The 25,201-nt window shown below is 36.6% G+C and overlaps 1 protein-coding gene and 1 long non-coding RNA gene across 2 annotated transcripts in view; one reads left to right on the forward strand and one right to left on the reverse strand.

Annotated features, from left to right (window-relative positions):
• KLHL1 (kelch like family member 1) overlaps positions 1–1,447 on the reverse strand; it is a 183,932-nt gene extending 182,485 nt beyond the window's left edge. Inside the window, exon 1 of the mRNA XM_014895354.2 lies at positions 960–1,447. Coding sequence (XP_014750840.1) covers positions 960–1,447 — 488 coding nt within the window. The remainder of the gene's footprint in view (positions 1–959) is intronic.
• Positions 1,448–1,599: 152 nt separating this feature from the next.
• On the forward strand, positions 1,600–13,079 carry LOC148224834 (uncharacterized). Its single transcript, XR_015801532.1, has 3 exons — positions 1,600–2,353; positions 12,414–12,500; positions 12,955–13,079. It is a non-coding gene; the product is annotated as an uncharacterized LOC148224834 (long non-coding RNA).
• Positions 13,080–25,201: the final 12,122 nt, after the last annotated feature.

Genomic DNA, 25,201 nt, shown 5'->3' on the forward strand with positions numbered 1-25,201 from the left:
GGAAAATGAAAATGAAGCAATCTTAACCATGGGGAGGCGGGGACAAGCAGAGTTTTATAAAGCAATGAATCATTTTACCCTTTATCTGTATCAGAGTTTTTTTTTTTCTGAAAGCTCTCTGTTAGCTACATTTCCTTCTTCAAATGATTTTAATTTCTGTTTCAGCTGGGGGCGAGGAGGGCAGGGAAGGGAAAGGAAAAGTAGTTCAACATCAACGCATTTGTATGAAACACAAGAATCTGAATGTGTCTTTCTTGTTCTTACATCTTCTCAGGTGTAACTCGGTTGATGACTCGTAAAATTCTTGTAGGTCTTATTTCTCTCTGATGTAGGCTGTAACACCGAGTTTCAGGAAAGCGGACGCTTTTATTTTAGAGCTTTTACCTGTCATCCCACTACCCAGAACAACACCACCTCCCGCTAGCGTTTTAATAAACTTCTGAGAAAGTTGGGTAGCGACGATCACCAGCGCGGAGCGCCGGCTTTGAGAAGCTCCTGTTCTCGGGCCAGCCCCTCGGGCAGGGGCATCCCAGGAGTGGGGACAGAGATGGGGAGAGGCCAGGGACAGGGGCAGCCTCAGGCCAGGAGCAGGGGCAAGGCCAGGGGCAAGCCAAGGGCAGCATCCCTGGTCCGCGGCACCTTGACCATGAGGCTGGCCGGTCTCCCGGGGCTCTCGGTAGCCCTTCAGCCGCCCTTCCCTCCACCTCCAAACCCTGCCAGTTCAAATGCAGGAATCGTCCTGCCCCCAGACCTCACCCTCCCCCAAAAACGCCAGCACACCGGCCCGACTGCGCCCCCCGCCCCGCCGCTGTCCCGCAATGAGTCCCGCGATGATCCCCGCGTTGAGCACCGCGGTGAGCCCTGCGATGACCCCAGCGATGATCCCCGTGATGAGCCCACTGTGAGCCCCGCGATGAGCCCCCCGGACCCACCAGACCGCGCCCGCCGCGCTCCCCTACCTGTGCCCGCCTCCGTCACCTGTTGCCCGGCTGCCTCCATCGGCGCAGCCCCCCGGCGCCTCCTCCCGATCCGGCGGCGCCAGGGGCTTCTCGGGCTCGCGGGCCACCTCCATCCCGCCGGGCACCGCCTCCTCCTCCTCCTCCTCCAGGGACTCCACGTAGAAGACGGTGCGGGGCGGCGGCGGTCCCGGGCCGTGCCCCGTGGTCGGCCGGCCGCCGGCGGGCAGCAGCGTCCCGTTGGGCAGACTGGCCGTGGTGGCCGCCGAGGAGGAGGCGGAGGAAGCGGATTTCTTCCAGAAGACGCCGTTGCCTCTCTCCTGGCTCTTCAGCAGGCGGCTCTGGCTCGGTCCCCAGTGCTCGAAGCTGCTGTCGGGCGGCAGGCAGCCTCCCCCCGCCGGGCCGCCCGCCGGCGAGGGGTGGCTGAACAGTTTCCAGCGGAGGCGCAGGATGTGCTTCACGTCGAAGTCTTTCCTGCCGGAGCCGGACATGGTGCCGCGGCGGGCGGGGGACGGGCGCGGGCTGAGGCGGGACTCACGGCAGCCAGGCAGGGCCAGGCGGCGGTGGCCGTGGCCGTGGCGGTGGCGGTGGCGGTGGCGGTAGCGCGGGGCGGCCCCGCTCCGGCAGCGGCAGCGGCGGTGGCGGCTCCTCCGGGCAGCGCTGGGCTTGTAGGGCGAGGGGTGGCAGCCGCCGGGTGGAGAGAGATGCGCACACACCAGTGCGGAGAGAGAGGATGGATGGAGCAATGCACAGAGCCAAGAGAAGATAGAGACACCCAGCAGGAAAGGGAGAAAGAGAGAGGGAGAGATGCCCAGAGCTGACGAGAACTGCACGGTGATCAGTGGAAAGGGGAGGAGAGAGAGGCAGAAATGAGAGACATCTCTCAGGGGAGACGGACACTTGCGAGGGAAGAGCGGGTGAGGGAGGCTGCGACGACGCGCTAATCTGATTAACGAGGGAGCGAGCTACAGCCCGGAGAGGAGCGGCGGCGGCAGCGGCAGCAGCCACAGCGGGAGGCAGGTGGCACCTCCTCAGTCTCGTACAGCTCCGTGACCGAGTGCAGACAGAGAGGAAAAAGTCACCTGGAAGCCTCTCTCCACCTCCCGCCTTCCCATCCCGTTTCTCTGGGGAGTCCCATGCCTGCCGTTATCTGGGATGGCAAAGCCTGAGAGCTGGCACACAAAAAAATTCAGGGCTCCTTTATATGCACTGTACGTAGGAGGGAAAAAAAAAATCCCGCCCGTGAGGCTGTCAAGGTCCTCAGTATACAATTTTCTGTCTATCTCGGCGCCTCTCACCAAGCCGCCCCCTCCCTTGCATGTGACGCAGATGTGCTCTGGGGCCGTCAGTGTGAGGAGACAGAGGGGAAAAGAGATGCTTCAGGCTTCGTCGTGCAAGTAAGTCGACAGGTCACTAACTGCCCCTCACAGCCTCCTCCTCTTCTCCCTCCAGTGCAGGTCTCCTCACCTCGGTATTTTGCTTCTGAGACAGCTGTATATTACTGGGAGCAAAATAAAGTACAACAACATATGTATCAGCAGCAGTAAACACAAGAATGTGAATCATAGGAGTATAGGCTTAATAGACTGCATGCAGACTGGATGAGGTTACAGGTTAACGAGGTATTCTACAGGCTCCATTCATTAGCCTGTTGGCTCAGTGTTGCTGCACCAGTAGAAAACATTGGCTAGAGGGACAGTGTGCCAAACAAAAATAGCACAACACATCTGCTTCTTACCTTTCATACCTGCTCTTAATGCAGTCTGACAGTGCTAAACCCAAGGGAGGTTCCTTTAACAACATAAGAGATCTGCTTAGGAACATCTGCCCACTTGGGAGGGGTGTCACGGAGTACACTGCATCAGGGACATAATTACAGAATTAAGAGCTTTATGGTGAAATGCAGGAGAGGGATATGGCAGCGAAATTGCATATTGTTACCTGTTGGCTCATAAGCCCCACACATGAGAAGTTCGTGGTAATAAGATAATACACAATACCTGCAATTCACCTGTGCCTTACTAAGTAATATTTTAGAAGATTTATCCCTAGGAAAATGATGAAATACATTGTATTTTCAGTCAGGAATCTTTCCATTGGCCATGCACTTACGAGCTCTCAGGAGTTTGTTATTCTAACTCTCTGAAATCAAGAAGTAAGGTTAAAGGAACTATCTCCCTCAAGCTGGAATGTTTTAATTCCACATTCATAAAGTATTATAGCTTGAAAATTCCTCCAGGGAAGCACAAAAATCAAACATGAATTAAAAATTTTATTACTGTTATATTTACTTCATGACTCAAGTATATTACTGTTTTGTTTAGTTTATCAGTGAAGTAGTGCTTCTGGATACAAACCAATATTAGGGTTTGTGTTTAACACTGATAAAGTCTTGGATTTAACAGTACAAGACTGCAGGGCACCAAGTCCTACTTTCAAAGGAAGAAAAATTGCCACCGTGCATTTTAAATATTGATTTATGCCACAACAGCTGGCCTGAAAACTCCCTGGTGCCTCAACTTTTTTCTCAGTATTCCATGATAAAAAAGAGACAAAAGACCATTCTAAACCAAACAGAAGAGACAGTTCATTTATATCTAGGAACTGATCTGAGTATATGCTGCTTAGGAAAGCAGGAAAAAAATGCCTAGAAATCTTCATCTAGAATAGGACATGAAACTTCAATAATTTCTGAGAGTCTAGAAATGCATCTCTTATGATTAAATATATGAAATCATCTACAGTGAATACTGGCTACTTCATGTCTAGTTACATGCTCTAAAAGATGGGGGTATCTACATGTAAAATTGTTTTAATCAATGAATATATAGATAGACAGAATGCTATCTCTTCTGAGTTTAATACCTCTTAACTGATTAGGCCTATTCAGATACTCTGATTTGAGAATTGCATCATTTCCTCCCCATGTTATAAATCTTAGTAATTTTAAAATCTGAATTAATATTTAAATTGATAATTAGATAATGATAATTGTGAACAATTATTAGGTTAGACATTCTATCTTTACTTCACCTTAACAGATAAGTATAAATGACAGTTCATTCTAACAAAGTATATTTTCTAAATATACTTCAGAGGTCACTCAATGACTATATATTATAGTATCACCCAAGAAAGTGATTTGGTTTTTTTTATCACCCTTACATCCAGTACAAGTTATCAAGCATTTATAAGGAAAAAAGGTAGAACTTGCATTAGGTTATTTGTTATTAATATGTTATTATTTCAGTTATGTCAGTAACTGAAATAATGTATTGGATTTTTTTTTAATAACTAAAATCTCAGGTCTTCAATATATCTTGCAAAGACATTGACATACTTCTTAATATTACTTGATTCTTTCATGTCTTGGTGCATAAATAATTTTTGGCAGTAAAGATGCATTAATTTGGTATGTATGCCTGCTTTTTCCTGCATGAAGTTGTATGAATGCTTGAGTATCATAAAATGAAATCTGGAATACTGTCTTGATTATAATAGTTCATATAATGATCACAAATTATTTTGTCAATATACAGTAAACAAGAGCTACCCCCAAAACCAGCTACATTGAAGAAGCAGCCATTGTCAGTATTTATAGTTAATTAATAAATTGGTTTCCTGAGCATGATATAAAAGAATTAAACAGGTTTGTTTAGTTAGGTTTTCACTAATCTTGCCTTCATATTTACTAGTGAATGCTTTTGATGTATGCCAGGAAGGCGAAGAACATATTCTAGATTATCACATGAGAGAAACACAAATATGTTTGAGTTTTAGTTGAAACTTTTGGTACATAAAAATATTAACTCTGTAATTTGCCTAGGCTTGCTTCTCCATCCACAAGAAGAAAAAATGGTTCTCCTACTGGAGTTCTAGGACCTTACTCATAGGAATTACACTAAAATAATTAGTTTACTTGTCAAATATATCTTAGTCTATTCATATGGGATTGACATAGACATATGAACAGAAGTATGAAATTACACTTGTCTTTTAAGTTGTCAGAGGGAAGCATTTTGATGTCTTGTGGCCTTCCATCCATATCTTATGTGTTCCATAGCCAAAATAATAATGATCACAGGTAAACTTTTCTGTCTGTTGGTTGCACACTGTGTATCACATTGTATTTTTGTTTATTAAACAGCATTTCTCAACTTCCACCCTTGATGCAGTTTCCCTGGATTATTCATTGCCACTCAAATCTTCAATAGCTTTACAGACTTTGCTTGAAAGTATTCATGGCTCTTTTTTCTTTTTATATTAGTCAGGCAACCAGATGAAAGTGGTTAATCTTTATGTTCCTGTTATGAGTCAGATTCCTGACACTTTCTTTTTGTGTTTTTGTCTTTCTGATGCTCTTCAAATGAAATAAATTCACATAGTCATGTCCCTAAGGAAGTCTCATGCTCATGTTTTGTAGGAAAAATGGCCTAGGGATATATATCCTTTTAATAAATCTTTCAAGTAGTAAAAAGCACTTCCAAAGAAAAGAAGTTTGAAGTAGGTACCCAAATAAGTCAGATTTTATTAACCCTCTTTTTTTCCTTCTTTCCATTGCAAAGGTTTGGAGTACTGTTTATTTTTAAGCACGTGATTTATGTCAAGCTATTTTCATATTGTACCCCAGGGAGAACTGGTGGGTTAGGACTGAAGTTGAGTTTTAGTTGGTTATTGATTGATAAAACAAGCAACAGAGGAGCCATCGTGCAAAGAAACCCCTTAGGGTTAAGAGTAGTCTTAGTCTATGTGAGTCTCTGCATTACATAAAGTCAAAAGATGCAGCGAGTCTGAGAGTGATGAGCTTATATGTGTACTGAGGAATGAAAATTACTAATGAAACAAGGGATATACCTCTCAGGAAATCTAAAGAATGAGGCATAATGAGGCATAATTTTATTACTGAGTTTTATCCTGACATATTTTAATCCAGAAGACACTAAATTTTGATGAGAATAAGCACACACACACACACACACACACACACACACACACAAAAAAAAAAAAAAAAAAAAAAAAAAGCAAAAAAAGCACTGTGCCTTGGGTAAGGATGATACTAGAATTAATAGTTTTACAACAATTCTCACTTCAGTGTGGAAATTCTCATATGAATGAATAAATACTCACTTCAGCCATAAAGCTATTTATTTTATGGGTGGTTAATTATACATTCAGAAGCTAGAGGGTGTTTAAAAGATGCTATGAAACGGAACTATAGAATACTGAAGCGAAAGAAAGTGGAGAAAAGAATTGATGGGATGGGACATCCATTGAGACATGTAAACTCAGTGCAGAAAATGTCCATGTGCTAGGTAATTCAAGCAAATAAGTAATGCTTAAGAATAATTATTTAAACTTTTGGTGTGAACAAAGCCTTTGAACAATTTTTATGATATGTAGTTATATTCTATTTTTGATAAGTTAACTGATAAACCCTGGGAATAGATGACGGTAGGGGGAAATGAAACTCATATGTTATTTATAATGTATACACATATTGCCGTGGCATTCCTCTGAGTCAAGTTGTTGATTTTCCTCCCATGATAGTTTGTAAAGTCATATTTAAAATACTATAGATATGCCTACACCTGTTTACTATGATTGTTTTCTAATGGCAAGAAAAGAATAAAAACTAGACAAAGACTAAACCAGGGGTAATTTGCTTGACGGTACTTGTGTATTTTTTTTGTAGTGAGTTTTTAACTGAGATTTAACTTTTGAGAATGATTTTGCCTTCAACAAGTTAAAAAGTTAAATGGTGTCATTTTTCAAAATTAAAAGTGAGCTAGCACAGCACAAGCTAGGTTTCTGAAAGTGTGGTGACATGACCAACTACATTTATTTCAGCTGGTAAAAAGAAATTGCTTCTCCACAGTTGTTGATGGGTGTCTCCTTGGTAATGCCAGATAGAAAAACAATATATGAATTACCCTAGTAGTGACTTGAACAGATACATTATGTTCGGCATTGAAGGCATCTAGAAGAGCAGTCACTTATCTTATATAAGCTAAGGGACATTAATTTTTTCTTAATCTGTTTCATCATGATCACAAGCAGTTGTATAAATACACCCTAAAGTAGTTTTTAAATGGTCAGAGAATTTCACTTAAGAAGTGTAAATGTTACAGGATTTGTCATGGGTAGAGATTCACAAGTAAACTAAGGCTAGAGAAAATGAAATTATGACACCAATTCTTTTCAAAAAGTAGGGAAGTTAAAGAATATTAAGGTTCTTAAATTTCTAAATAAGCTCCCTCAATTTCTCTGGTTGTAACAGTTGTCAGTTCTCTTGTGAAGTACATAGTTTTTACCCACAGTTACCAAGCTGCCTATAAATCCCCCTTATTTGAAGAAAATGCCATGCCTTCTCCTTCTCCTAAAAACTCCTAAATTATGGTCAAGAGAAACAACTGAACTCCATCTACTACAGGTTTGGCAGAGTATACACCTTTCTGCTCCTATACCATACTCCACCTAACATCCTTAGACCTTAGCATTTGGAGGCCAGTCATCCATACCACTTGCTGATTCACATAGACACTATTACTATGGATTTTAAGAATACGTCGAATATCTTATAAAAATCATTATTTTGTTTTGTTTTGATCTAAAGATAACACTTCTAGTGGTGTTTCTATGAATGACATTGATCTCAGTGGAAATACTGGTGGTGCAAAGAAAATAGGGATGGTTTTTCTTCGCTAGATTCAATAATAGTTGCTGTCATTTTTTGGTGACTCAGAGTCTTCTTAGAACCGGTTTGCTTTCATGTTCTGTTCAAAAAATATGCAGTTCCTTGCTGATTTTTTATTCCATGTTTATTTTTTAATCTGAATTGAAAACTTTCAAATTATATGTTGGCAAATCACAGTAATAAAGACACCAATGGTTTGCAAAATAGGCTCTATAAAAAGGGAACTGCAAGAATTTTACAACTACCCATGTAGTAGTAAATTATATTAGACTTAATTAAATTAAACAGAGCCAATGTAACTGGCATAAGATGGTCAACACTGATAAGGCATCACAGTCTTCAAGTTTTTTTTGATTGTACAAACCAACGTCTTTCAACCTCATTCAGAAATTAGCATAATTCGAGGAACAACTCAGTAGGCACTTTGAATACAGCCAGCATTTTGAAGGAAAAGAGAATTTAGCCATATGGAGGTAAATGGTGCCATGCCATTTGGCCTGGGTCCAGAGGCTGAATAGAGCAGAGAACAGGCAGGGGGAGATTTTGTTTACTGTTCTAGACGTGACCTTACAATGCTTATATTTCAGCTTACAGGTTCTTTTGAAGCTTTTTAAAAAAAAGTATTTCAGGGGAATTTTACCACTGAAAACCTTTTATGAGACATTTTGTAATGACCCTCTGTAAACAGATTGTTTTAAAAGAAAGTTTGGGGTGTTATTTAATAAATCTGACTTACGGTTTTCTTTGTTATTTTATTTTATAGGAACATATCATATACACACACTAACAGGAAAAGTATTTCCCTATTTTCCCCATCTCTCATGATATGTAAGACCCCTACTCTCCTCTCACAGAGGTATATGCTCTCACTTCAGTTATTATTTAGCATCAAACTTTTAGTACCTTATACTTCCTATATTTTCAAGTCTCAGTAAACAGATTCCCAGACTCTAAAAAACTGTGTATTTCCAGATTAGAAAGTTACCGGCCTTTCCTCCATGACAATTAAACTTTCTAGTTGCAGTCAAAATATTCGTTGCTTGTATTAAGTGCCTTGTCATCACATGCGTAAGAGTAGTTTAAGATTTTATATTGCATAGTTACAGATTTTTTTTCCAGTTTTTAAGAAATGGTGGATGTTTGGACAACTTTATGCTCTTTCTGAAAATCCTAACAAGAAAATACACATCAAGTTATGCTCTTGGAGATCTATGACTGCGGTTTTAATTTTAAAGTAAATGTTAATGACAGTGAAGTCTTTTTTTACAAAGCATTTCATAGCATTTCATTCTTTCACATCTTGTATCACAATCAGATAATGCATTAAAAATGAATGAGCAAGAAGTTACAGTATTTTTTCCAGAAATATATTATTTCTTTAAAAGAATTCCTCAGCACTAAATATAAGTCAATAAAATAATTTCTCTAACTCTTTTTCTCTTCTCCCCTTCTCCCCTCTAGTTTCTCCTCAAAGTTGAGTAACTTATAACTGACAGATATTTTTCTGTTTTTTAAAAAGGCATTTAAAAAAAATGCTTTTAATGGAAAGTCAATATTTCTTTTCCATTTTATTCCAGTAGGTTTTAGCAGTTCCAGAAGGTTACATATAAATTAAATCTAAATGTAAAATAGACACACAACTTTATTTATAGCTGCAAGTGTATAAATAAGGACTGAAATATTTTTTATTATTTTGTTATAACTTGAGCTTGACAGTTTGATTGCTACAGCATATAACTAATAAGAAGGCATAATTAACAAAGAAGGTCAGTAATTAGGATGCTGTGATGATCAGAGCATGTGTTACCTGTCCAGTAGAAGTTATATGGGCAGTACAAGGCACTGCTACCTAGAAAGCCTAAAAAGAGAAGGATTATTATTTCTGATAATCTAAAGAAGGGGAGTGAAGAAAATACCAAGTAATAGAATCATTATGGTAAACTTTTGGACAATTTTCTTATTTGTCCTAAATATTCATATGTGACGTTTGACTATCAGGATGTAGTTTTTAAATGAAGACAACAGCAATCTTTCCTATTCTTTTAAGCTGAAAATGCATTATTGTCAGCAAACATTCCATTTGCAGTTGTTTTGGAAGATAAACAACTTCAGTTTCTCAAATCTCTTTGAATTTTAATGTGGTCTCCAAAGCCTAGTCCAGTCTGAAGTGATCTGCAAATTGAAGAATGTACTCTATTTTCAGTTACAAAAATTAAACAGTAGTTAAGGAAAGAAAAATACATATCTAAACATTCACACCATTTTTTCTTGTACTACTGTGTGCAATGAATAGCAGCTGAGTGCCTTTTCCCAACCATTAATATTCTTGCCTTGCTGCAGATTTTTCTTCACTGTAATTTTCTAGGTAATTTAAGAAAATAGTACAAGGCACTATCTGAAATACCTTAATATTTCAAACATACTAATGAGATGAGGTATCTGGTTGAATGAAATTTGTTAGGGCATAATGTACTGTTCAGAAGTAAACATTTTTTGATATTCCATATTTTTGTAGTAGCATATTCTTCCTCCATGGCACCCAATTTGCCAGGGCAATTTTCCTCCCTTTTTTAAAAAGAGAAATATTGGTTTTGCTCTTTTGTAATATCGTGGAAGATCATTTATTCTCTTTTCTCAGCCACTTTTCTAAATGCCCTGCAGAAAATTTCATCAACTTGGTAAAATTTCATCTGACCTATATCTAAGATACCTTTTTTCCTTATTTTGTCTTAGTGTGATGTCCATTAATCCTTAATCTCCGTAATGAAAGCTGAAGCAGAAGTGTAAGCACTTCATCCTTCCATCAATGTTTGGTGCCCCTTAAGTAATGACTCAGCCCTTTCTTGCTTATCCTTTTGCTTCTGATAAACTGGCAGTATGTATTCCCTCCCTTGCCATGGCTATCTCAGCTACTGTTAACGTACTCAAGAAAGGGAAATGATCACTAGCCCAGTGACCAAATGGAGAAAGGCTGCTGAAACTTAGCCATTTTAATGACAAATTGGTCTTGAAGACGACAAGTGACAGACTTGCAAAAAGGAGCCAGAAGTAATTTAGCAGTTAAGCATTGCAGACAATCGGTAGTAAACATCTTTCCCTTGTTGTTTAAATTGGAGAGAGATGGATTTGGCTGTTTGACTGATGGGTGGACTGTTAGGTGAATGAGAAGTCAGTTGGAAAGTTGCATCCAGACAGAAGTGACTCAGAATCCCTATGGACATCAGAGATGAGTGGTTTCCCTCAAGGGTCCGTACTGGGACCAGTGTTATTTAATATTTTAATCAGTGGTGTAGGCAGTGAGATCAGGTTCACCCTCAGCAAATTTGCAGATGACACTGAGTGGTGCTGATGACACACCTGAAGGAGGGGATCCTATCCAGAGGAACCAGGATAAGCTTTAGAAGTGGGCTCATGGGAATGTTGTAAGGTTCAATAGGATCAAGTGCAAGGTGCTGCAACTGGATTGGGTCAGTCCCCAGTATCCTGGGGGTGAACTGGTGGAGAGCAGCCCTGCTGAGAAGGACTTAGGGGTGGTGCTGGTGGATGAGAGATGAGAAATGAACCAACAATGGGCACTTAGGCCAGAAAGCTATAGATACCCTGGGAGGCATGAAAGGCAAGTCAAGAGAGGTGATTCTGCCTTCTCGTCTCTGGTGAGACCCCTCCTGGAGTGCTGCATCCAGCTCTGTGGTCCCCAGTACAGGAAGAACCTTGACTCATTGAGGCAAATCCAGAGGAGAGCCACCATGATGCAAGAGGAGAGCCAAGATTATTAGGGAGATGGAGCATCTCTCCTACAAGGAAGGGTTGGGAGAACTTAGTTTGTTCAGCCTGGAAAAGAGAAGAATTTAGGGTGACCTAATTGTGGTCTTCCAGTACCAGAACTGAGCCTACAAGAAAAATGGAGAGAGACTTTTTGCAAGAGCATGTAGTGACAAGACAAGGAGGGAATGTGTTCAAACTGAAATAGGGAAGGTTTAATTATATATTCAAAAATATTTTTTTTTGCTGAGAGGGTGGCAAAGCATAATAACAGATTGGCCAGAGATGTTGTGAATGCTCTATTCTTGGAAGTGTGGATGGAGCTCTGAGCAACCTGGTGAAATGAAATGTTCCCCACCCATGGCAGGGGGATTAGAAAAAGATCCTCACCCATTCCAACCAAAACCATTCTATGCTTCTATATGGATTTCAGGCTCAATAGTTACCTGAAATTTGTCTTCAGATTATTAATATTGGTACACATTCTAATTTTTAAAGGAATAACTCAGCTTCAAAAAAAAATTGAAATAAATTTCTAAATGTTAAATATGCTTTTTTTTAACTAGTGAATATTTATCTTTTTACTTTTAACGATAGCTGACTGACCTTTAATTGAGCAGCTGACTGACAAAGCACCTAACATTTAATTTTAAATTAAATCTCTTTGTTAAGTAGATGGTATGCCATTCTCAAATAAATTAGCTTTTGTACCTCTTGATATTTAGTATTTAGTAAAATGTGTATCAAGATCAAATTTGAATTTTAGATGTATTTTCAACTTTGTTGAACAAAACTTATCTCTTGGCAATAGAAAAATACATTCGTTTTAATTGGAAATTTATGTGAAATACTGTCCTGATTAAATTTAAATTAGTATTCTTTAACATTTGGCAGTAAACAATTCTTGGAAAATATCCCAATATAACATTCATTTTTATTAAACTACATTGTATGGGAAGTAATAATGTTGTATTTGCCTCATGTTTTCCATCTCAATACAGCTGAAAAGCAAAACACTGAAGACACGGAAATTTTATAAGCCTTAGTACTGCAGCTGCATTAGGTGTGCAGATCCAGCAGGTTTTAAGGTAAGTTACCATCTTAGTTACATCTACAGTATATAAAAAGGTATCATATGGTTGAAAATATAAAGAATCCTGATGATCAGGAAACCTAAAGACAATAGAAATATTTTTTTAAAAAGCTAAGAAAAGGATTTAACTGAAAGTGTTGTCTACAGGATCTGAGGTAGCTCTAGATGGATATGAGTTAGGCATCTTCATGAAATTCAAAGAATTTCAGAACTGAAAGCCCCATCATAAGTTTTTGACCAAATTACAGTAGACTTTATGGTGCAACTTTTTTTTTTTTTTTAACTGGGTCATAAACTGTCTAGGATATTTCTTTTGGTAAGAATACAAATGCAAAACACAAATTTTGGTGGAATATGCTGAAGGAAATGAAAAGTCGCTATTTGCATTTAAGTCCATGTCTTTTTTGATTGATTTCTGGGTTCTCCCACATAATTTTTTTTCTTTCCAGAAATGCAAGCTAGAATGTTGCACAAGGCACTTCTGCAAGGACAAGAATTAATTTGTGAAGCATTGCCTGCTTCTAAGTTCTGAAGTCACTGCCACCATTCCTGCATTTATCCATGTCTCCATCAGTTGACTGTAGAGTGCTGTGGAGGCTGTAACTTCCATGGCATCTTGACAACAGAAGGGACTACTTCAAAGATACACTTGAAAACTGTCTCTGAATGTCAGAGTTGCTGAAATATGACAATTTTAATGAAGGTGACTCATGCCAACTTGGAAAAAGAAACCAATAATGGACAGCTAAGTGACGACTTTGCCTACATATTTAAAACTGAAACCATTCCAGATTATACAGGGTTTTCTTTTTAAAATTTGTCTGCATATGAACTCTTCCTTCTTCATCTCTTAAAATAATTAAATAGCATCCTATAATTTGGTCACATAGTAACCCTTTTTTCATCTGGCCTGTAGTGTACGAAATTTGAAATACTTCATGATTTAATAAGCTTGTTTTTTTATTGAATACACTGAAATTCTATAGAAAAAAGTCCTTACTGGAAATCATAATGTTACAAATGAAGGATAAATCTATAGAAGGTGAGATGGGAGCTTTCATTTCTCTAGATTCATACTTAATTGCTTGTAATCAAGAAAATAAATTATCATTACTGGGCTAGACATCTGCTGCTTCCTTCTGAAAGTTTGTATTTTTCCTGCTCAGAGTTCATCATGTGTTGCTCCTTATGTGGAGCAAGAGGTATAAATCTAAGATAAATTAAGTGAAAATATTTTAGTTAAATAAAAAATATGAAAAAATCATTCTGCATGGAAAGTATGAGATTTAGAGATGGATGGGCAGGGCTGCACAATTAGGTTCTGTTGAAATGTACTTAATAATAAAGGTAATACATATTTAGTCTTCTTGAAACAATGGATTCTATAAGATGTATCACTTGATTCTGAGCTCAGTAAATTACATTTCTTGCAGTTTATTCTGTATTTTGCTAAAAGTAAGCAGTGAATATTTAAAGTTCTCCATTTGATCATAACGGATCCATTAAAAAAACAAACTGAATAAGGAAGTCAACAAATACTTCTGAAAATAATTTTCTTTCTTCTCCATAGTGCATGTTTCATGCACTTAAGCTTTATAGCTTTCCTGCTGACACCATTTAAGAGAGTTGCAGTCCAGCAATGTTTTATATGTATATGCATGCATTGCCATATATTAAGGTGAATAGGTGCCATTCAATCACAACAAATTAAAGATAATAATTCAAGTTCTTCCTCAGGTACAGTAAACCAAGTGTCTCAGATCTCAGGCAAGGTTTTCCCAGTAGCTTAATCTATCCCTTGTGTGTGCACAGTCTTTGTTGTCTACCTTTTGCTTTTTTTTCCCATCTCCATCTTTATGTAAGTCAAAAAACCCAGCATTCTAGTACTATTGAAAGTACGAGTTGTTAATTGTGCTTGAACAAATCCTAAACCATGAATTAAAAAAAACCCAAGCAATTAAAAAAAAAAAAAATAAATTATTGCTTTGAACTCTCGAAATTAATATATGTTGACCTCATATTTTCAGTGGATCCATTTTTCTCTTATTTCAAATTACATATGCGGCTGAAAGACCCAAAATATGAATTGCATGAATTGTGTGGAAATGTTTGTGTCAAAATTTTGTTCTTGTTAGAAGTGACGAGCAGATGTGGATGCTGTCATGAGTAAGACCTCATGTGGAGACACTGTTGATTTGGTTTTCCAGGTGTGCTTCTCTAAGGTGTCTTTCCTGCAGGGCTGAGACCTGTGTTACACTGAGAGGAACAGGTTTTGTCTACAGTCCTGATTTAGGCTACAGTGATCAGTGCAGGACTGCCCAGAAGGTACACCCAGGCAGCACCAATTTCAACATTAACATACCTTATTACTGCTTTTCCTTTATCTTGACTCTCTTTTTGCCACCTCCCTTTATTTGCCTCAAACTGCTCTTAAATGACCTCAATTACTTCTTCCCTATTGATCCCTGTTTTGCTGCACTCTTATCCCAACTGTTTATTTCTGTGACCATTCCTTATGTAACCTCAGCCTCAGTGTAGGTCACTGCTGACGTGGTTACCTTGTCACCGCTTGCCTGTGAGGAACTGCCATCCTGAGGGTCCCAAGTTATCCCTCTAATTAGCTGTGAAGTTTGGCCATTTCTTGGATAATTCTGCCTTAACCACCTCTGCACCCCACACCATGCCTCATGGTGCTCTCTGTAATTTATTTCAGCTTCTCATACTGTCTTACCTGTCACATTCAGCCATTCCCCATGCCCTGCCATGTCCGGCTCAGTCAGCTTTATTTCAGGACACGATTATAGCCACCAGCATAGCCATGGGCTTGCAACCCTAACAAGATTCCAGCCTTTATGCAAGGTCACAGCTGTTTAAAGCCAATATTCATGTCTATAGACACTTAAGTACACACTTTTTATTATACCAATAACACAGGCAACTAAGGGGACTAAAATGCCAATGATAGAAGCACACATTTTTATAGCACAGATAGAGGTAAGTGCCCATCACTTTTGTGCCCCTCTTCCTGACATACCTGTTGTTAGTTAACTTTTCCAATAGCACCACTAATAGTATTTGACATTAAGAGATATCAGATAACTATTAGAACCATCTGGCTTTGATTCTTTTTCTCAAACACTCTAGCCTTCCATAAAATTTTACTTATTGCTTGTTTCATTATCAACTTTTGCATCATTTCTCACTGAAATCATCCATACTGTAAAAACATAATTTAACATTTCTTATTAAGAAAAGAAAAAAAAAATCTTCTAGACTTTTAGGTTTCATTTAAATGATCCTTACAAAGTTTGGACAAGGAAAAAAGTTAGTTACAAAGCTGTGACTGAGAATTTTGCAATTCATTGTACTTATGTTTTCTGTATGAAGATTTGTCATCAAATACGAGAATGAAGGATCTTAGCTAATTAAAAAAATAGTCTACATTTGTGAACACTGCAAACACAATAAAATATTTCATGATGTTAAAATGTTATTAAGAGCGAAATGTGATTTAAGAAGTTAATTTAAAAATGCACTCAAAGTCAATTCTGCTTTCAGAGGTATTGATTATTCCTTCAGTGCTCTTCATTTTAGCTATAAAGGAAATTACCACCAATTGCTGGAGTTTTGCTTTGAAAATTTAAAATTATTATCTTTATTTTAGCTATGTATTGCATTTTATTATTTATTTATGGAAGAAAATGTAGCTGAAACATACCTATTAGTTATTATAATTTTGTAACTAAACTCCAAAAGATATTTGTATATTTTCCAAGTGTGGAAATAGCCCATCAGTAGATCTGGTTTTCTACATAAATACTGTCTGGAACTTGGCCCTAAAGTGTTTTTGAGTTTGCTGCTAACAAGCAGAACAAATGCAAAGACTGTAATCTCTAGTTCCCTGTACTGTCTTCAGGTCTTTTTCAAATGTAGTTTAGGTTCTAAGGCCGATTTTAAATGACAGTTCTGTGGCCAGAAGACAGAAATTGGTAAGAACATAGGATACAGTAAGCTTAAGGTCATGCAAGTTGCGAATGGGCTCCAGACTGTGGTTACTGCGCTGCAAAGAGAGAGAAAGGACAGCAACACACACGGACCTCTTTTGGGGAAAAAAGGCCAACTTTATTGTATGGACAGCCCGTATTTAAAGTGTGTTACGTGCAGCTAGGACAGGACAGTAGCTCATTGGACAATTGGGACAAACAGCCCTGGGACAGCATGTGTCCCATGGGAAAGACACCAGGTGTCTTCTTTATTACGAATTCCATTCTGTTTTTCACCAAGTTATCACTCTGGGAGACTGCCTCCCTTAACTGAAGCTGTAGTCAGCTTGTCAGCCTGGGAATGGACCTGAGAGTCAGGAGAAACCCAGGCCTAAAAGGAATTGCCAAGCTGTAATTCCCTAGCTCTCTAAATGTGTGTGTCCACACCAGACTGCACACACTAAAAATCTTTTGTGCTCAGATATCACATGTGGTTTTGAAAGTTAAATCTGTGTTTTGCATTATAGTCAAAGGTAAGACTTGGCACCATTCAAAATGACATGACAGATATAACACAGTGCCTGTGTCCTTCTTCTCTCCTTTAAATTACAGCTGTGAAGGAAACCTAAAGACATGTCTTCTATTGACAATATGTATTTTTTTATATATTTGATATATTTCATTTACTAGTGCCTATTTGTTAGGAATTTTTTCACGTACTGTTATAGGTATTTTTTGCTATTCAAAACCCTGTATTCAAATCCTGTAGAAGGGTGTATTCAGGGTGTATTCAAACCCTGTAGAAGTATTGGATTTGCCTGTGCATTGTGTTCGTGTTTACACAACATAAATTCTTAAATGCTGTGCTAACTTTTAACCAAGTGTATTATATGGACAGATAGAAATTGGATGTCTCAGATGAGCTTGAAAATTGGATGGCACCACAGCCACTAAGTTCTCTTGTCAGTACTTCTTTACTTGTAACTTAATATCCTATTTATTCGGATTTATAGAGATGCTAGAAGGAATAACTGGTCAAAAAACTCAAATTCAATGAAGTTAGTGTCCAACAGAAATTATTGAAGCACAGACTAACCTCGTTAGATGTCTATGTCAAATTATTCCTCTTTGATAGAAAGCTACCTATGTGGATAGAAGTCTAACTTGGTAATGTGCCCTGCAGAGCGTCATATATGGAATAGTTTTGACAAAGCAAAATTGAAAAGTAAAAGTCTTCTATGATTGAAAAGTGATGCTACAGAAATGACCATGTAAATGATGAGATGAAGAATGGTTAAGAAGGGAAATTAAAACAAAAACAAAATAAAAATAAGCAAATAAATCCTCCTCCTGCACTTGATTTAGCAATTACTATGTTCCTTCTGTTGTTCTTAAGGGTTTTTTGATCGTCATGCACTTTTTGGGAATAGCATTCTGGCAATGTGATGAGAGAAATGAAGGTGTCAGAAGACATGACAGAAGAAACCTTTTAATGAAACATATGTCTTCTGTTAGATTTGTGCATGCATTCACTGATAAAGATTTATAGAACTTTTCTTCCTCCTGTTTTAATTTAATTTGAAGTATATGGTTTAATTTACATTTAAAAATCTATGCAGAATATTTTGGAAGTATTTTTTAGGATTTTGCTTTCATTGAAAACAGAGAATAATGGTTTGCAATGTGTTAGCCTGGCATTTAATAAAATAACTCAGAATCATAAAAAAGCACTGAATTATGGTTTTTTTTAAATTCCTGTTTGAACTGCCCAAATATTTACTCTTCTTGTATAGAAGTTTAAATTAATAACACAACATATAATTTAAAAAAGAGATATTTTTCTGTCATACAAATATATTTCATTATGATCCTCAAATATAATTTATCCAGAGCTGTATAGTCCAGAAAACTCAGGACTGCCTTCTGAGTTCTCTAAGAGCTCAAAACTCTTTTCTTGCTCCCATCTAGATAAGTCATATTAGTTAGGTCTTTCTACTTCACTGGACCACTTCTAAGGAATATAAGCAATTAAGATAAGGAATTATTTTTTCTTGATTGTTTGGTTTGACTTTTGTTTGTTTGCTTACTTTTGCAGAAGCAATTATAGCTGTGTACTCCAAAATATGTCAGTCCAATTTCATGACACAAACTAGCTCAATTATATTGAAAACAAAATCTCTTTTCTTGTAGTTCCAGAATTGTTTCATTTAATTACTCTCAATATACTTTGTATATGAATTGCCCATTTGGAAACAGTAAAAAATATTATTTACAAAGTATTGCTATAACAAACATGTTTCCAGTATGATTAACATACTCCATTAACAGAAAGAAACAAACAGTGTAAGTGTTGTGTGAAATTAATTTCAGTTTAAATCTGGAAAGGAATTTAGGCACTGCAGAATATTATTGTGGTTCCTCATTTTTAAGTCTATTTTTCAGATATGTTTATTGTAGACTGAAATCCCAGTCATTTTTGGAGGACTATTAGCTTCCTAAACGAGTTGATATATTTGAGACTGACTAGAGTGCTGAGTGATGAGCCAATAGTTTGCCAGTAGTGAGAAGTATCTGTTCAGTGCTATTACTCTTCAGACTATACCAGTCCCCAGGGAGGCTGTTTTCTCTATGCATGATTAACAGTCCTTCTTCTGAAGTTACAGAGCACAGCAAGAAGAGTTTTGTTTCCCTTTCAACACAAGTTTATTAGGATACAGTAGATGTAGATTAAGTTTTAAACATTTTTCTGGTGGGTTTGGTTTTGTTTGGGTTTATTTGTTTGTTTGTTTGTCATATGCCCTGTCCTTCAGTCAATAGATCACTGTGGAATAAAGATGCAAGTTGAAAAGAGAGATTTAAAATATTTCTTTGTCTTGATAAAAAGAGGAAAGCATGCATAATCTACTGAATGATCTTATCTATCCATATATCAATTCATTCTGTCCTTCGCAGCATCTTAATTTGCTTGGTATAAGAATTAAAAAGATGTAGTTCTCTGCCTGCACATGAAAATGTATTTAAGTGGACAGTTTTACTTCACAATCTATATATCAATGCAGTTTTAGACAAAATATCATGTGGTTTTGCTAGAAATTCATGGGAATCTTTTTGTGAGGTGTTTTGTTCTTGCTTATTTATGCATGTGCCATAGCTTCTCCCACAATCCTTTCGATTTCAGATAAATCCTTTGCAGAGCCCTTTCCTGAAAGGATTCTTCTGTGAGAACTGACCCCTTATGTCAATTGAATAGATTTAGGTACACAAAATAAAGTAATTTGAAAATACTTACCATTCAATAGCCAGATTGGACATTGTAACTTTTTAATTGAGAGACTTATAAAATATAATTGTGGCCCATATTTTCATATTAACTGAGAACAAGAGAAACATGTAGAACAGTCCTCAAAGTTTAAAATTCTGCCTAATTTCTTTCTGGAAGTAATATGTTCAGTATTTCACCTATATTTAGTCTCTTTTTTAACATCTAGATCTCCAAGAACTTACTAAAAATTGCTCTTGCAACTGTTAATTTTCTATTTGAACCAGTTAACCCATTTTAGGTCAAATTATTTTTTCTTAGTGAAGTAATTGGAGTGTCTATTTGACCTGTTGTTGAGTTCTGAAGTCCAAATAGGCTGATAGTTTATTTAGCTGCATCTACATGGTAATACCAAAGACATTCTGGGGCAAAACATCTTTTATCTGATGCCCTTAAATACAAGATGAGCACTTACAAGGTGTGTACGTGACCCTGACAGATATAAGGTTCTTGAGTTTTGTGTGGCTGAGAAGAATCAGTAAATATAGGATTAGCTGTTCTTTTATTAGTTATTTATCCAAAGAGTGGTCAGCACTGCAACACAAAATTAATTTAAGATACTTCATCTGCTGTTGGATTATATCTCCAGGTTTTATTTCTGTAATGAATATAATTAGAGCTATCTTTTCACAATATCTAAGGTTTTCATTTCCTTTTCAGTGGTATTTTAATTCTTAAAAACTTCTTGGATACCGAGAAGAATTTTTTTTTCAGATTTGAATGCTACTGATAAGTTACCAAGATAAATTTATGTTCATTCCAACATATAAAAAAAATTGATTACCTTTGTTAGATAGAAGTTATTAAATTGTGAAATTACTAACCTCTGACATGAATGAGAGCTAAATGTGAATGCTATATTTCAAAGGGCACTGTAAGTTCACTTGTTGAACTTAATAGCTCATTACCTAAGGAATATTAGGCTAGTTATTCTTGCCAAGAACTACATCTAAATAGATACAATATGAAACATGACAATACTACCTAGCATAAATCATTGCTACATTGGAATAATATTACTGGAGAATAACTCAAGTCCACTATCCCTACAGTAATTCACATTCAATAAAACAATGTAATATTCATAAATTGGATTTTTAAGTTTCAAGAGATTCAAAGAAAACAGGAGCTCTGATAATGATGTTGGCTGAATGTCTTGCTCATTTAATTACAATGCACCAATAATTTATGATAAGAATAATAAAATATGACAACTAGTATGTTTTTGTCTGGTGGTATTGCTGGTTCTGCAAATGCCATATGTTATTTGAATTTTATACTATGTTGTCCTTAATTGTGTACTTGTAACCATAAACAGCATTTGTTTTATAATTAATCCTGATAAATAAACATCCACATTAGATTATAGTTGGATAATTTTAATTACATAGATATATTTTCTCTGCATTGTAGTGGAAGAGATAAGTCTCTTGTTATGTTCTTGTCCATTCACATCTTCTGATATAGAACACATTTTTATTATACTTCCCAAAATCTACTGTGAAAATTAGCTACAGTGTGCAGTCTTAGAAGTCTTGCTGGCATACAGATTTGACTATTACAAGCTGATGCATAGATCCGTGTATCCAGGCTGGAAAGTAGCTATGTTTTATGGAGGCCTTTCTAAACTAGTAACTGCATGAGTTACTGATAGGTGCAACCTGAAACAAATGTTCCCCCTGAAATCTGATTACAGGCGTGACACAACGGGATACTTTGCCGTTTTAATTTGGGGTTTATAAATTTGGCTTTGCCCAAACCCAAAATATGGATTTGGCATGCAGTGTTAAAAATATATTTCTATCCCTTTTTTGACTTTAAATCACTAGTATCACTGCTTTATTATTGTGCAGGTTTGCAGGGAGTCTCATTTTGATCCGTTTGCATAACCAGTCTCTTTAACCTTGAAGTTGTGTACTGAATCCAATGTCTTCTGGACATGGCCATATAGGAATCTCAAACCACAACAAACAAAACTTGTCACTATGTTTGTTCCTCATAAACTGTAATAACAAACACTCTCTAAAAAAATATTATCAGTACAGTACTAGTAAAGTAATCCACAGTAACAGTGCAGCTGTTGAAAAGCCAAGAGAAATTTAAAATTTAGCATTCGTTTTTCCCTCCCATTTCAGAATTTCAAAGTCATATCAACTTTGAGAGGATATAGGAGTTATTTTCACACTTGTGGTATGTCTTCTGATACACTGAATATTAATTTTTCTTACCACATATAAGCACCACTTCAAAAGAAGAAACCAAGAGAACTTGTCTGCTTCAACCCAACATCTCTTAATATAATCTCTAAGGCTTTTTCCTGGGAAGTCCAGGATGTTACTTTTACCCTGTTGGTGTACAGTGTGGAGTAAGCAAAGCTGTTTGACAGCCTGGGCTGCTCCTCTGGCTGCTAAGAAATCATGTAAAATAGAAACATGGTAGCACTTTGTCTCCCAGCAGTTATGTTAAATTCAAAAAGTCACGAAGTCCTGCCAGTGGCTTGGAAATAGCACTGCAACCATACTTTTTTAACTCTGTGGGATGTTCATGCTGGTTTACTTAAAGGTTCACAAGGTACTTCTGTGGAAATTCAGAGCTAAGAAGGTGAGTGATCTATTCACAGCACTCGTGAATCATAAGGTTTGTACATACTTTAAAATTAAGATTCACTACATAGTTATCCGTAAGCTAGACTGTAGTGAATGGGAATAATATGCCTGCAAACAACAATTTGCAAATAGCCATGGTTCTGCTAGAAGTTGTAGCTGGATAAAAATCAGTAGCTCAAAAAAAACAGTAGTAGCCAGGTGGAGGACACACAGTCACAAACTCTACTGTTCATTTCAAGTGTATCTCTTATATCTCTTTGATTATACCTTTTGAGTTCCAGCTACTTGGAGATCCTTTTTTCCTTTCATAGCTAAATGTCTCTTTCTTGCTAGGGTAGTACTTTTTTGTGTATTTTTTTGAATGAACTTAAGACACAACTTTCTAAGAAATCATAACAGAAAAAGACAAGAAAAGGTTTGAAATTAAGTGAAAAGGAAAGTCAGGACTTCTAATGATCCCTTTATTTTATAAAAAACATATTGACTGGCCTATAAATCAGGCAGATTCTCGCATAATTGGAATTAATATTCTCAAGACATATATATATATATAAATGAATGGTTATCACTTCTTCATCTATTCCAACATTATTCACTAAATTGTTATTCAGGGAAGTTAATTGGCAAAGTAGTTGCCAAAATGGTTTCTTTTTATAAGCTCTGACAAGCATGGTAAAAGGGACTATATTTTCAGTGAAATATGCAGAAAGTGTACATTTATTATGGGCCATCCAAATATTGACATTTTGGGCCTTATTTGCAAGTCAAAATTATCTGACAATTTGAAGAAGGAACTGCTTTTATACTCAGTTCTCCAACAATAGAAAGAAATAAGAGAAAGTTGCAGAAATTTAAATTCACAGACTCCAATGAGTTTGGTTTTGAGTATACACACATACATACCTTCTTATAAATATTAAAATGCTAATGATTTACATCAGTATTCTGCAGCTGGAAATGACTGCATAATCAAGAGCACTATAGAATTGAATCCCTTTCTTTTTTACTAATATATATTTGCAGGCTGTACATATTATGTTGATTTCTAAGTATTTTCAAGTACTCTGCTTTTGTTTAACAGACGTCTTTCAATTCTTAATGAGTTCTCATATCTTCCTTGATAGTTCTTCGAAAAAAATTTCCATTTTTAGGTATAGTGTTCTATATAATGACAAGTTTGATTTTGATCATTAAGAGCAGATGCAAATATTACTGAAAATACGTTTTCTTGATAGAATTGCCTCTTATTTTCCCTTTTTATTAATATTAATGGTGTTAATAATGTATTAGCAGTAGAAGACCAAAATCTATTACAATGAAATTTGGAACACTTCCCTAAAGTTTTTAGGACTATATACAATAAAACTGTCTAAGAAATGATGCAGTTTCTAACTGAATCTGTTTTTTGAAAAATGTAATCTTAAAATTACATTAAAGAAAAATTATTTTCTTTTCTTTGTATTTCATTATCATTATTTCAACCTCATTCCCCCTATACATTATTTCTAAAATTTATTAGTGACTAAGAAAGGAATGTATTTCTGAGACTGTCAAACACTGGATGAACTTCTCCTTGGTGAAAGTATCTAATTTTCAATACTTCTGAAGACTGCGAAGTTTCATGGAGAGTATTTATGTATTCCATTTATGATAATAAATGTAATATGTAATTTTTCCCCTATGCTTTTATTAATCCTTTTAGAGTGCTTACTTTTAAAATTAGTCCTCTGCCTTATTGTGCTAGATTTGCATACCACTTATCTGATTTTAGAAGATACAGTCCCCATAGAGTGGATTTGTGAAATAAAGACCTCTTTTTGCTAGTCTTTCTACAGTAATTTATGCTTTAAAATGTAAGAATGTATAATCATTTTAAGGAGACATATGTCATATTTGGACTAAAAGATAGAAGGGAATTGTGAAACCGATACTATTATATTATGCCTGAATGTATTTTCTTTTGTGATTTAATCATATTCCTGCTACAATTTACTGTATTCGATCTTAGAGGTAATTTCTAACCTAAAGGGTTCTATGAGCCTATGATTGTGTATGAATCCGTATGCATTTGTGTGTATATGCATGAACATATTAATACATTAAAAGAACATGTCATTAGTGGTGAATTTTTACATTGCATTTTCAGTCTTAATATTTATCTGGAAATGTTTGATTCTTTTTAAGTAAGCCTTTTACATTAGCAGTAAAATTCATGAAATAGTGACTGAGAAGCATAGGTAGTCAAATCTCTGTTTATCTTTAGGCATTGTTTGTTCTGAAGTAGTAAAAGGACGAGTGATAAGAATGACAGTTCTGTAGGACTAGTCAGGCTAATAAAGCTGAGGTCCTTATTCAAGAACTTTTGGAGGCCTGAGCTTTAAATATGTGACAGCTGTCTGTATGGCTCCAGGGTGCAGTCATTTAGAATTTACATAAGCATTGTAAAATTTGCAGTAAATGAGCTTCCATATAGATACTCCAGAAATGGTCTTCATTTGTAATCAAATCAAGGGTTGAAAATTTGCCATAGAAATACAGTTGAACTTGAATAATTAAATGATGCTGGAAAAATAAGCCCACTTAAAAAATCTTAGAATATTTTTTTCTAGATTCTTTCAGTAATATTTCATGCTATGTATAACTTAGCAAAAGAAGTTAAATAATAAATATCAAGGAGTTAAGGCCTTTTGAATTTTTTGATATATCTTGCAAGTTGTTTTTTGTGTTTGTCAGAAAACACTAAAATTTGTCTGAAATGAATTTAAATTATTTATTATAATTTAAAAAA

Source organism: Sturnus vulgaris, chromosome 2 (genome assembly GCF_052056855.1).
Source record: "Sturnus vulgaris isolate bStuVul1 chromosome 2, bStuVul1.hap1, whole genome shotgun sequence".
NCBI classification, from domain to species: Eukaryota; Metazoa; Chordata; class Aves; order Passeriformes; family Sturnidae; genus Sturnus; species Sturnus vulgaris.